Source organism: Staurois parvus, unplaced genomic scaffold, assembly GCF_062004578.1.
Source record: "Staurois parvus isolate SC_StPar_1 unplaced genomic scaffold, SC_StPar_1.0 ptg000145l, whole genome shotgun sequence".
In the NCBI taxonomy this organism is placed as follows: Eukaryota; Metazoa; Chordata; class Amphibia; order Anura; family Ranidae; genus Staurois; species Staurois parvus.
The window spans coordinates 5196949-5211270 of record NW_028317941.1 but is presented as its reverse complement, the minus strand read 5'-3'; the positions used below and the strand labels follow the sequence as shown (position 1 = coordinate 5211270).

Below are 14322 nucleotides of genomic sequence, written 5' to 3'. Positions count from 1 at the left end.
AATGTGCAGGTTTAAAAAAATTTAAAGCAAGAATAATATTGTGACAATGCATTTATGAGCAAGGCCTGCCAACACAGATAGAGACTCGGCACACTGACAGTCAGTGGCAGCAATTTTTCCAGGTAGAACAGCTGTGGTAGAAGAGGAAGTTCTAAACAGAGGAGCATGTACAAAGTATGTGCGAGAAATCATAGATACCTACAGGCTTATGTATTTAAACAGTGAAAGGACTAAATATCTACAGTATCTATCTATCTATCTATCTATCTATCTATCTATCTATCTATCACTATCTACGGCACTCAAACAAACATACAGATTTTTTTTTGTATTGGACTTCTTCAGTGGTTGCTCTGTGAATATTGAATATGGCCATTATAGCTACACTACAATTTCCTAAGGAATGGTAACTAATGCAATAGAAGTTTGGAAGAACAAGAAAAACAATTTAACAATGATAGTGCAGTGTCAGACATAACAGACCTCTTAGAACAATTCCCAGGTTTCCCGAACAGCATTAAATTATTCTAGTTTGTTGTTCAAACTCGCTGAAAGATATTCCATATATCTTACATCAGTTATTTTCTGTGCAAACTGAAAAAACAAATAGGTTGATGCTGTCAGGATATGATGAAGCAATAAACTGGCCTTATCATTTACATTAGGTAATGGGCATCCAAGACAGAAATGCAATAGTAGAGAATCTTGCTGGATATTAGAGTATTGGAGACTAATTTGGTTAGTGCCTGTGTAATATGTTGAATTGTGAAGTGTTGAAGTGATTTTAGTTCTTTTAGTTATTACCTTTTTTACACCAAGTGCCACTAGCTGACTTTTCTTTTATTAAAGGATAAGTTCACCTTTTGTAACATGTTATATGTTACACCCACATTCACGGTGTGACATGTAACATTATAACATTTTACATTGGAACCCTCATTGTGACAGCTAACGGGATAATTTCCCTCTAGATGTCACAATCTAACTATTGCAGCAAAATTTGCTGCTCAACCCACAAACTTTCACTATAAATAATAAAGTCCAAAAAAGTTAAAAGCAGTAAGATCTTCCACCAAATTATCCACGTGTCCCAATATCTCTAAGCACCAATATCTTCTATAACTGATCACCAGTGCTGCTCATGCATACACCTCCCATGAACAATACAGGTGCATCTCATTTAATTAGAATATCATCAAAAAGTTAATGTATTTCATTAATTCAATTCAAAAAGTGAAACTCATATATAGATTCATTACACACAGAGTGATATATTTCAAGCATTTCTTTCTTTTAATTTTGATAATTATGGTAATTATGGCTTACAGCTAGTGAAAACCCCAAATCAGTAACTCAGAAAATTAAAATATTACATAAGACCAATTAAAAAAAAGGATTTTTAATATAGAAATGTTGGCTTACTGAAAAGTATGTCCATGTACAGTATAGTATGCACTCAGTACTCAGGGCTCCTTTTTCATGAGTTACTGCATCAGTATGGTGTGGCATGGAGGAGATCAGCCTGCAGCACTGCTGAGGTGTTATGGAAGTCCATGTTGCTTTGATAGTTGCCTTCAGCTCATCTGCATTGTTGGGTCTGGTGTCTCTCATCTTCCTCTTGACAATACCCCAGAGATTCTCTATGACAGGGGTGTCAAAGTGTGGCCCTCTAGCTGTTGCAGAACTACAAATCCAATGAGGCGTTGCAAGGCTGACAGTTACAAGCATGACTCCTAAAAGCACAGACATGATGGGACTTGTAGTTTCTTAACAGCTGTTTGACATCTGTGCCGCAGTTTGACATCTGTGCTCTATAGGGTTTAGGTCAGGCGAGTTTGCTGGCCAATCAAGCACAGTGATACCACGATCATTAAATCAGGTATTTGTACTTTTGGCAGTGTGGGCAAAGGCCAAGTCCTGCTGTTAAATTAATTCAGCATCTCTATAAAGCTGGTCAGCAGAGGGAAGCATGAAGTGCTCTAGAATTTCCTGGTAGAGGGCTGCGCTGACTGTGGATTTGATAAAATACAGTGGACCAACACCAGCAGATGACATGGCTCCCCAAATCATCATTGACTGTGGGAACATCACACTGGACCTCATGGAACTTGTATTCTGTGCCTCAGTCTCCTCCCTTCCTCCAGACTTTGGAACCTTGATTTCAAAATAAAATGCAAAATTTACTGTCATCCAAAAAGAGGACTTTGAACCACTAAGCAACAATCCAGTCCTTTTTCTCTTTAGCCCAGGTAAGATGCTTCTGACATAGTCTCTGGTTCAGGAGTGGCTTGACACAAGGAATTCTACAGTTGTAGCCCATGTCCCGAATATGTCTGTGTGTGGTGGCTCTTGAAGCACTGACACCAACCTAGACCACTTCTTGTGAATTTCCTCCACATTCTTGAATGGCCTTTACGTCACAATCCTCTTAAAGCTGCTTATGCAGCTTTTTCTATCACACTTTTTCTTCCACTCAACATTCCATCAATTTGTTTGGATACAGCACTCTGTAAACAGCCAGCTTCTTTAGCAATGACCTTTTGTGACTTACCTTCCTTGCGGAGGGTGTCAGTGATTGTCTTCTGGACAACTGTCAAGTCAGAAGTCTTCCCCATGATTTTGTAAACCTACTGAACCAGACACAGAGACTATTTAAATGCTAAGGAAACCTTTACAGGTGTTTTCAGTTAATTAGCTGCTTAGAGTGTGACACCATGGGTTTTTTTTACTAAAGCTGGAGAGTCCAAAATCAGACTCCCTTCTGCATAGAAACCAATCAGCTTCTAACCTCAGCTTGTTCAATGAAGCTTTGGCAATGAAACCTGGAAGCTGATTGGTTTCTATGCAGAAGTGAGTCTGATTTTGCACTCTCCAGCTTTAGTAAATAAACCCCCATGAGTCTACAATAATTGAACTTTTTCACAATATTTTAATTTTCTGAGATACTGAATTTTGGGTTTTCACGGGCTGTATACCATAATCATCAAAATTAAAGGAAATACATGCTTGAAATAATATCACTCTGTGTGTAATGAATCTATATAATATATGAGTTTCACTTTTTCACTGCGGTGTGATACCGGAAGTGTGCAGGTGACGTGCGGTGAAGATTGTGTCTGTGGCTTCCAGGCTACTGCAGGCTGGCAAAATTTTAGAGATACCAGTTATAGTGACTGAACAATACCCTAAAGGACTTGGTCCCACCGTGCCAGAGCTTGGAACTGATGGCATCAAGAAATACTCCAAGACCTGCTTCACTATGTTGATCCCAGAAGTGGAGAAGGAACTCCAGTCCTTTCCTGAGAGATGTTTTATTATTCTCTGCGGCATTGAGACACAGGCCTGCATTACGAGTACCACCTTGGATCTTCTGGAAGAGGGCTTTGATGTCCATGTTGTAGCTGATGCTTTCTCATCTCGCAGCTGCCGCTGGCTGACACAGTGGATGAAGTAACCAGACTGGAGCAGACTGAAATAGGTGGACCGTCTTGTGGCTCTTAACCGCCTTAAGCAAAGTGGAGCTTTTCTATCCACAAGTGAAGGGGTGATCTTACAGTTACTGCAGGACTCTTCCCATCCCAAATTTAAACAGGTTCAGAAACTCATAATAGAGCCAGTTCCTGACAGCGGCCTCTTGTCTCTCTTTTAAAATAAAATCTTGCCACATAAGATCCCATGGGGAAACATATCAATCCTTGATTTCAAAATACTGACATGAATGTAAAATATAATTACCAGTGTTTCTCAGACAAACCAAAGGTAGTGAAAATGTTCTATCCACACTAGGGACAGGATGCCTGCAGAAAAATACAGGAGGAGACTGAGACAAAACACCCTGCACAAGGAAAGAAAGTGACAGTGACCAGTGTGCCACATACAGAGCTCCTGCCCAGAGGGAGCCATTCACATCCGCATTAGATTATAGCCATCTTCTGAAATTTGAATTTTGAAAGTAATAGAGTAGAATAAAAAATAAAAGAATTGAATGGAATAGAAAATAAAGGAACAGCATAGAAAAGAATAGAATAGAAAATAAAAGAATAGAATAGAAAAAATAGAATAAAATAGAGAATATAGCTGTCTTTCGAGATTCTAATTTAAAAATTCAAATACAATAGAATAGAAAGAATATAGCCATATTTCAAAATCTGAATTTCCTATAGAATAGAATAAAATAGAAAGAATATAGTCGTCTTCCAAAATTCAAATTTCAAAAAGAATAGAATAGAATAAAATAGAACATAATAAAACAGAATACAATAGAAAATAAAGGAATAGATAGAAAATAAAACAATAGCATAGAAACTAAATGAAAAGGAAAGAATAGAATAGAACAGAAAAAAATAGACTGGAATAAAACAGAATAGAAAAGAAATTAATAGAATAGAAATGAAAAAATAGATTAGAATAAAATAGAAAGAAAAAAGCTGTCTTCCAAAATTCGAATTTTAAGTAGAATAGAATAAAATAGAAAAATATCTCCATCTTCCGAAATTCAAATTTTGAATTGAACAAAACCAGCTATTCTTTACAAGGAATTTGGATCGATTCAATATTTTTTATTCAAATTCGACTCCGATACTTTGAATCCATTGGAAAAAATTTGAATGCAGTCAAAAATGAATAAATGAAACAAAACAAATTCCGTTACAAATTCAACAAAACTTAACATAGTAACTTAAGAAATTGATCTGAAATTAAACTAATTTTTTTCATTCTGCACGTGTAAAAACCACTGGTACTATAATTAGGACAAAGGATCTTAACCTTTGAACCTCAGTCAGAATTCTGTTGTTATGTGCGTCCTATATGTGTAGATTCCCTACCACTTCCTGTCCCAGGAACACAGAAAATGAGGGAAATCTCCTATAGAACAAAGACAGAAGTGAAAACTTTTTTGCTGGAATAAAATAAATAGGATTTGGTAAATCAAAAAAAAATTTGTATGACATATACTGTATAATAAATATTTGGTTAAGAATGTGTTTTTTTTTTCTGGACAAGGGGCGAGGAACGGCAGTTGAATGTCAGGACCTCTCCTTGGTCAATAAACAGACGTCTTGTATTCTGGAAAAGAATTCAGGATGTTTTATCAATGGAAGCGGGGGGAGAGCAAGTAATGTTCTTGACTGTAAGAGAAGTGATTCTAAGTTTTGGTTTCATTAAAGCTGCAGCATCTGCACATGAAACACCCATGATTATAAACAATTAATTGGTACATAACAAATGTCAAAAACTATTTCTCCTTGGGTCCTGCTTTAAGTTATTATTATACAGTTCATTGCTGAGTGAAATGCATTGGAGGATGGGGGTTTGAGTAATTTTTCGTTTTACACCACATGGATTAGTTAATTTGTACATCGATGTTTGTGGTGGAGCGCTGCATCCCTTTTTTTTCTACAATTTTTCTATAATTTTTTATGATTTTTTTTTATAAGAAGATAGCAAATCAGTAACTTTGCTTTCAGACTGTCTCCAAGTGGCAAGATGAGCCACTTCTGTGATTCATTCCATTGTATGTTTAATCAGAGCTTCAGCTATTGATCTCTGTAAACAAAGATGTTTTTTAAGGAAGTATTAATACAGTGTCCATTCAAGATAAAGTTACCAAAGTTATACCGTCTGTTTAAATCCCCTCCTCCCCCACCACCACCTACTGATGCTCACCTGAACAGCAATCCCCTCTGCTCCTTCCTCCTTGACAACTGGCACCAGAATCCACAGTTTCAACTGTGTGGCACACTAAGAGCAGTGACATCACTTCCTCTGTCACATAATAGTGCTTGGGCCCAGAAGTTGGCTGCTAGATCTGCTTGCACTGTATCACATACACAGCCTATGGGGTTGATTTACTGAAACTGGAGAGTGTAAAATCTGGTGAAGCTGTGCATGGTAATCAATCAGCTTCTAACTTCAGCTTTGAAAAAAAAACCTGCAGGCAGAGCTGCACCAGATTTTGCATGCTCCAGTTTTAGTAAATCAACCACTATGCCTCTTAATCACACACAAAACTGGCTTTTTTTTGCTGGTTGATAGCTAAAAAGAGTGGGAGATTTGAGTGGAGAGTGAAAAAGTCTTACTTTTGACTGCTGGTGATTGCTGGTAATTGTAGTTGTTTTTTTTTTCTTCTTTGGGTCTTGCTAAAAGCTTTTATTTTTTTTTATGAGGAAAGATTAGAGGAACTGAATTTATTCTCTCTTGAGAAGAGGAGATTAAGGGGGGATATGATCAACATGTATAAATACATCAGTGGTTCATATAGTGAACTCGATGTAGAATTATTCACCCTGAGGTCATCACAGAGGACAAGGGGGCACTTTTACATCTGGAGGAAAATAAATTTAATCTCCAAATACGTAAAGGCTTCTTCACAGTGAGAGCTGTGAAAATGTGAAATAGACTCCCTCAAGAGTTGGTTCTGGCCGGCTCAGTGGATTGCTTTTAAAAAAGCCTGGATTCTTTCTTGGATACACAGAATATAACTGGATAATATTTATAGGTAAAGTTGATCCAGAGAATATCCTCTCAGGGGATCAGGAAGGAATTTGTTCCCCATGCAGGAGCAAATTGGATCATGTTTTGCTGGGGGGGAGGGGGGGTTGCCTTCCTTCCTTTGGATCAACTGTGGGTGTAGGATTATAACTTTTTTTTTTTTTTTTATGGTTGAACTGGATAGGCTTTTGTCTTTTTTTCAGCCAGACTAACTATGTAACTATGCAGCAACGGGGTGGATTTACTAAAGGCGAATAGACTGCACTTCGCAAGTGCAGTTGTACTCGTTTTCCCCTGTGTTTACTAAATGTTGTAAAGTTCTGCTGATTTCTATTATCCAATGTGCACAAAATTTTTTTTTTACTATTTATTTTCCTTGCCCCTGATTGGGTATTCTTTACAACGTTTACTACATTACAAAAACAGTCTGTTTGCCTTTAGTAAACCAACCCCAATATTTCTCCTTTCAGTATCCCAGGCTATTCTTGCAGAATTACCAAACAATTAAGTATTTTGCTACATTGAGCTGCAATGTGTGTTAAACGGAATTAAACACTGTTATATATACCAGGAGCTTTGACATAAAGTACTAGTATGCATCACATATTAGTATGTAATGGCAGACTTACCTGTCAAATGAAGCCCTCTAACACTGTGCTGTCAGAGCTCCAGCTGGTCCTGAGCACATTTCATCTTCTCCCTGTCTTACTTCCATGTTTCCTCTGTTCAGCTGCTTGAATGGCCAGGCCATGATGATGTCACTCCTGCACATGCGCACCAGAGTCACTTTCTTCATTGTTGTGTGTGTCTCTGCGTACATTACCGCTGACAGGCAGGGAGAGGCACTTATGACAGAAGAGACCACTGGGGTCTGTCTTGTCATAAAAACCCTACCCATCAGCATTTTTTTTTTCAATTGAGGTAAATTCCGCTATAAGATTTCACAGTTGAAAAAAAACTAATATAAAAATTATTATTACAAATATTTTACAGTCAAGATCAAGACAATTGAAAATATGTATTTAAGTTGACTGGTGTTAGAATACTTACACACATCACTATCTAATTTTTTCAATCTCTGCAAAACCCCTTTAAAGCGGAGCTCCAAGCTCCCCACCAAAAAAATTAAAAGTGAGCAGATACAAATTTTGTTGCTGCTGACTTTAATATAAGGTCCCTTATCTGTCCAGGGACCCAGCAATGTCCTCACCTAAGCCAATTGTTCAATCGACGTTGGGTGCAGGTGCCGTCATCTTCTGCTGGTTTCCTACTGCGCATGGTATCTGACTGGAAGTGGGAGCAGGTACCTGTCAAAACCAAGTACCCACTCTCCCAAAAAAGTGCCAAATGTGGAAGTATGGGGGGGGGGGTACAAACAAGCAGAACTTCCACTTTTGGGTGAAGTTCTGCTTTAGGAAGACTGTACTCATTACAGTCAGATTGTACAATCTCTGTGCAGACTCCAATAGATTTACTATTTAAGACTATGTAATGTGAGGGCCACTCTAGACAGGCAATTCCATTGGTATCCATTAGAAATTCCCTTAGGCCCCTTTCACACAGGCGTTCCGTATGTTTGTTTTTCATCTGTCCATTTACAGATTAAAAATGGACCTGCATGTATTTCTATGGACTTGCGGATGTAAACGGATGAACATCTTTTTACATCCGTTAATGTCCGCATCCGTTAATATCCATTTTTTTGAACGGAGGAAACCCTATTGTTCTTCCGTAAAAAACCCAGAATTAACAAAAACTGATGTCAACAGATGTAAACGGATGTCAGCGGACCAAAAACTAATCTAAACGGATCAAAACCAGATGTAAACCAATGTAAAATGGATGAAAAGTGGATGTAAAATGGATGAAAAAACGGATGTAAGCTCTTCCGTTTTTTTTTAAAAAAACATGACTGAACTGAGGAAAAAAAACGGAACGCCTGTGTGAAAGGATCCTTACACTATATTTGATGGTAGATCAACTAGGAGATTTTACAATCAAGCTGTTACGTGAATGGCCAGCTTTACGTATTCTCCAGTTTACGCAATCAGTGTTTTATACTAATTATGGAAATTGTATGGCTGCATTGGTTCTTATGTGAACCCAAATATCTTTAGATTTCTGTGTTAGTATATCTAAAGTGAGTATATTGTACACTTGGATTCTAACGTGTGACCAGACTTCTTTGAATTTTTCACATCTGCCAACCTTTGCAAATCCAACTCCAAATCCAAAGTAATTTAAAAGGATCATTCCAAATTACCTGTTCACCGAATGGGAACACATTTATTAGTAAAATGAAAAAATGTGTGCCGTGGCTCTCCTCGCCTAGTCTGTTTTTTTTCTGTTCAGAATATTTATTCAGTAATATGACTTTTTACAAGGGGCTTGCAGTATCATTCTTTGCTGACCAAGACAATCCTCTTCTTGTTTCATTTGCAACGAACTTCCAGTACCCCTACTTTGTATGCCTCAAACGGCTGACGTCAGGAGTCCTCACTCCGGACGCGAAGAATAAATTAAGAAGTCCTTGTGTCTCTCCTTTGATGAAGCGCAATTGTCTTTGTTTGTGAAAAAGGTGCTGGAGATGGCAAAGGACACATTGCTGATGTTTGGGAAACTAGACCTACCCTGTACTATTAAATCAATATGATGGAGAGGGGATCAGTGTCAATTACTTGTCCGTCATAACATAAGCTCTCTTGATCTTCCTGTATGCAACTGCAAAGGAAGGAAAACATTACTCTGTAATGTTATATTACACGTACAGTAAACTTCCCTGATGACAAGCATAAAGTTATATTTTTACAGACACCAAGTCATCACATTCAGAATCTACAGACCATCAACTCCGGACATCACCTGAGCCAAAGAGGCTAGTAACATTAATTGAATGCCGTTTTAAAAGTACTTTAACCCTTCTGTTAGGAACTTACAGCACTTAGTGGTTGTAGAGTCATTATGCCTTTGTCAGACTGAAATATGTAAAAGACTCATGTATCACAATCAGATGGATCACAAAGACTGATCAAGCTTGGATCAAAAAAAAAAAACATGGCTGTCCTGAAACAGGCATAGTTTTACTCCTGCTCTCTGTAATGAGGGCCATAGACTACCAGGTAGCTCTATTAGAAACATGGGCAGGCAGTCACCTATACATCCTCTGTAGTCCCAGGAACCACATTATTTCTCAATCGACTTGTCCCATGGATGGAGGCAGCACTTACACTCACTGGCCACTTTATTAAGTGCACCTTGCTAGTACCGGGTTGGACCCCAATTTTCCTTCAGAACTGCCTTATTCCTCGTGGCATAGATTCAACAAGGAAACATTCTTCAGAGATTTTGGTCCATATTGACATGAGTTACTGTTGCCTTTCTATCATCTTGAACCAGTCTGCCCATTCTCCTCTGACATCATCAAGGCATTTTCATCCACACAACTGTCGCTCACTGGATATTTTTTTCTTTTTCAGACCATTCTCTGTAAACCCTGTGCGCGAAAATCCCAGTAGATCATCAGTTTTTTAAATACTCAGATCAGCCCGTCCAGCACCAACAACCATACCACATTCAAAGTCACTTAAATTCCCTTTCTTCTCCATTCTGATGCTCAGTTTGAACTTCAGCAAGTCATTTTCACCACGTCTAGATGCCTAAATGCATTGAGTTGCTGCCATGTGATTGGCTGATTAACAATTTGTGTTACCAAGCTGTTGAACGAGTGTACTTAATAAAGTGGCCAGTGAGTGTATATGGTTTGTCCCCCAGGCAAAGGGAGTAAGGTACTTTAAATACAGAATTTATCAAAATAAACAAAAAAGAGTATTAAACTAATGAGTGCTGTCTGTCCCCTTTTTTCCTGGTTTGCTGGGACATCCTGAATTCACATACTCACTTGCACAGTGGATACAGACGCGTCCTGCTGTGATTCAGAGGTTGCATGCCGAGTCTTGGGCGGCCATCTTCTTTCCTGATGTCATTGAAAGCCAGGTGTCTATTTTGGGTTCAGGCAGCCAGGCTATAAACTATAAAACATATCCCGTTGCATTTTTACACTGACAGTTATAATTTCCTTTTTTAGAGTCCCATGCATCACATTGACACTGTACTGTATCACATATACAGCCTATGGGGTTGATTTACTGAGACAGGAGAGTGCAAAATCTGGTGCAGCTGTGCATGATGGCCAATCTAATTTCAGCTTGTTCAAGTAAGCTTTGCCAAAAAAAAACCTGGAAGCTGATTGGTTTCTATGCAGAGCTGCACCAGATTTTGCACTCTCCAGTTTTAGTTAATCAACCCCATTGCCTCTTAAGCACACGCAATGGGTTGGATTTACTAAAGGCAAATAGACTGTGCACTTCGCAAGTGCAGTTGCACTCGTTTTCCCCAGAGTTTACTAAATGTGATTTTCATCATCCAATAATGTGCAAGAATTTTTATATATATACATACTCTGTGGTATTTATACACTGACAGTTATAGTTTCCTTTTTAGAGTCCCATGTATCTTTGTTACATACAAATATAACAGAAAAACAAGAAAAATGGGCTTCTCATTATATTTTCTGTTTACAGTGGTTCTAAAGCATAAGCATTTTTTACTTTAATGCATTTTTTGTATTAAGGTAAAAAATGTTTAGGTAACAGTATTGCCCCTCATGCCCCCTTATACTTCAGTCCTCACTCAATACAGTACTGTGCCCATCTCTCTCCTCTCACTCCCAGTCTCCCAGCCTTTGCTGTCAGTCAAATACTGCGACAAGGGGGCGGGGCCAAGTCAAGCTGCTGTCTGTATCTCTGGATACAGGCAGTGCAGCTCGAGAGCAAGCCTGCAAGTGTGACCCATAGCATAGGGCTTGCTATTAGAGGCATACCAAATAGAGGAGGGAGCCAGGAGTGCCAGTGTGGGACCTGAGAAGAAGAAGTTCTGGGCTGCTCTGCAAAACTATTGTACGGAGTAGGTAAGTATAAACCTGTTTGTTATTTTTAACAAAACACACAGAGACATACAGAAATGAAGAGCATGGAATAGGTCAAATTTGAGTGGCAATCACTTTCGAGCCATTTTAGGTTTTAGCTTGATAACAGGGCCCAAAACAAAACCATTAGAAGTCCTCTTTAACTCCACTCTAGCATCTCTTTAAAGACAATCTTTATACTATTAGCAACATTAGTATGCTTTATATTTATTCTAAGTATTTTAAAAAAAGATAACATATTGTGCCACTGAACATAGGAATGTAACTGAGGACTGGGCAGGGCCAAATGTAGTGCTACGCACTCAGGTGTTTCTGCCCAGGGAAGAAGGTTAAGATGGGGGGAAGCGGAATGGACAACCAATTAACCTTTTTAGGAAGGAGACATAGGGGCTGCTTAGAAGAAACCTGAGGCACACTTTAGGTAGATAACTTACTGTAGATGGCTGACCCTGGGAGTTCTGTGTATTAAAGCCCAATGTAAGCCATAAAAAAATATATTTAGTCATAAAACCATTGTACTAACAAGTGCTACTTCAATAGTCTTACCTTTAATTCCCTGTTTATACAGAAACAGTTGCATGGTGGGGCTTATTTACTAAAGCTGGAGAGTGCAAAATCATGCTCACTTCTGCATAGAAACCAATCAGCTTCTAACCTCATCTGATTGTCTTCAATGCGGAAGCGAGCCTGATATTGCATTCTCCAGCTTTAGTGAATAAACCCCAGTCTGTCCAAATACAACTGCACATAAAATAGGTATAAGAGTTTATCTACTCTGTCCAATGCGTCCTGTAATCTAACCGATGGGACCAGACACACCTCTTCTCTTCCTCAGCACTACCATAAATGATGTGATCATGATTCACCAATGCCAACATAGAGCATTGAAGTAGGAGAACAGGAAACACAGTCCACTAGGATAGAAAAAAAATTGTATTTTAGGCATTTCCAGATAAAAATCAAAAAACATACCACAGTAAAGAACAATAAAGTGTAAAAATGTGAAACTTCAGTTTGCCTTAAGAACATCTTACTTTAAATAGTACATTCTCATTTTAAATTTCACTGTTGATTCGTTAAAAAAAGGTTAGAGTCTATAGAAAGCGTCTATGAATCATGTACGACTAGGCAAAATGAGTGTTAAATAGGGCCCTGGTTCTGGATTATGTTTCTTGATGAACTCCAACATAAGTCCCAATGGCTGCAAATGCTATAATTAGGCCAGCACAACCCTTTTCCAATGTATTAGATATCATGTTGTCAATGTTACATACTTGCTGGTGCTTTAATTTATGTATGTTTACAGATTACTGTGCTGTGTAACAACTCTTCTGTATGCACCAGGAATTTGTGATGATTGTCGTGTTTGGCATGGAGTACGTCATTCGAATTTGGTCAGCTGGGTGCTGCTGCCGGTACAGAGGATGGAAGGGACGTCTAAGATTTGCAAGGAAGCCTTTTTGTGTTATTGGTAAGTTCAACAAGACACTGAGATGTCAGTCAAAATATTTTATAAAAAAAATCACTTTTCTTAAAGATGTGTTTTTCAGTATGTATAGTATCATATGAAGATATCGAAGCTGACAACTCATTATTCTTGTAGGTGTGTATTTAAAGTGTATGTAAACTCTAAGGCAGGGGTGTCAAACTGGCGGCCCTCCAGCTGTTACAAAACTAGTAAATGTACAAAAAATGTAGTTTGGCAACAGCTGGAGGGCCACCAGTTTGACACCCATGCTCTAAGGCCTCAAGTACATCAACTACTTGGCTTGTCGATGTCGAATCCCTGTGTTTTCAGGCACCTGGGAGGCAAAGGTGCAGCATTCAGCCTTGCTGGCAGCATCTAGTGCCAGCATTTTGGATATGTTTCTAAATACACTCACAAGCCTCTTTATTAGGTACACCTTGCTAGTGCCAAGAAAATATCCTCCACACCATCGCCACCAGCCGGAACCATTGATGCAAGGCAGGATGGATCCATGCTTTCATTTTGTTTATGCCAAATCCTGACCCTACCATCTGAATGTTGCAGCCACTAGTCTGCCCATTCTCTTCTGATCTCTAACATCAACAAGGTATTTTTGTCCACACAACTGCCGCTCACTGAATATTTTCTCTTTTTTGGACCATTCTCTGTAAGCCCTAGAGATGGTTGTGCATGAAAATCCCTGTAGATCAGCAGTTTTTGAAATACTCAAACCAGCCTGTCTGGCACCAACAACCATGCCACATTGAAAGTCACTTAAATCCCCTTTTTTTTTTTTCCCCATTTTGATGCTTTTTTCGAACTTCAGCAAGTCGTCTTCACCACGTCTACATGCTTAAATGCATTGAGTTGCTGCCATGTGATTGGCTGATTAGCAATTTGTGTTACCAACCAATTGAACAGGTGTACCTAATAAATTGATTGGTGAGTGTACATATAGCCCAAAAAATGAGTACAGCTAGGTAAAGCGTTCAGCCACTACGTATTTCAGCCAATCAACAATTTTGATAGGCAGCCGAGCTTGGATACTGCACCTGTGCCTCCCAGGTGCCCAAAAAAAGACTGGGGTTTGACACTGACAGGCCATACTGCCATGTGAAAAGAGCGATGAACTTCTCTTCTCTTGCAGTGTGGGTTTAAGTTCCTGTGAAGGCCTGTCCCAATCTGCTCCCTCTATGTTATGGAGATGATGGGGGTTGTTCTATAGCCCTAGCACAGTGGTCGGCAAGCCGCGGCTCACGAGCCACATGCGGCTCTTTACACGCTTTAATGCGGCTCTTGTGTGCCGGGCGCCCGCTCCCCTCCCTCCTCTCTGGCGGCAGAGACTCTGCAGCGTGATCCAAAAAAAAACAGCCAGGGC

The 14322-nt window shown here is 39.0% G+C and overlaps 1 protein-coding gene and 1 pseudogene across 3 annotated transcripts in view; both read left to right on the top strand.

Annotated features, from left to right (window-relative positions):
• KCNQ4 (potassium voltage-gated channel subfamily Q member 4) overlaps positions 1 to 14322 on the top strand; it is a 280413-nt gene that overhangs the window by 168916 nt on the left and 97175 nt on the right. For all 3 annotated transcript variants that reach the window (XM_089673868.1, XM_089673867.1, XM_089673869.1), the window contains exon 3: positions 12821 to 12947. In XM_089673868.1, the coding sequence (XP_089529994.1) occupies positions 12821 to 12947 (127 nt within the window). The remainder of the gene's footprint in view (positions 1 to 12820; positions 12948 to 14322) is intronic.
• LOC149464907 (isochorismatase domain-containing protein 2 pseudogene) lies at positions 3098 to 3724 on the top strand (annotated as a pseudogene).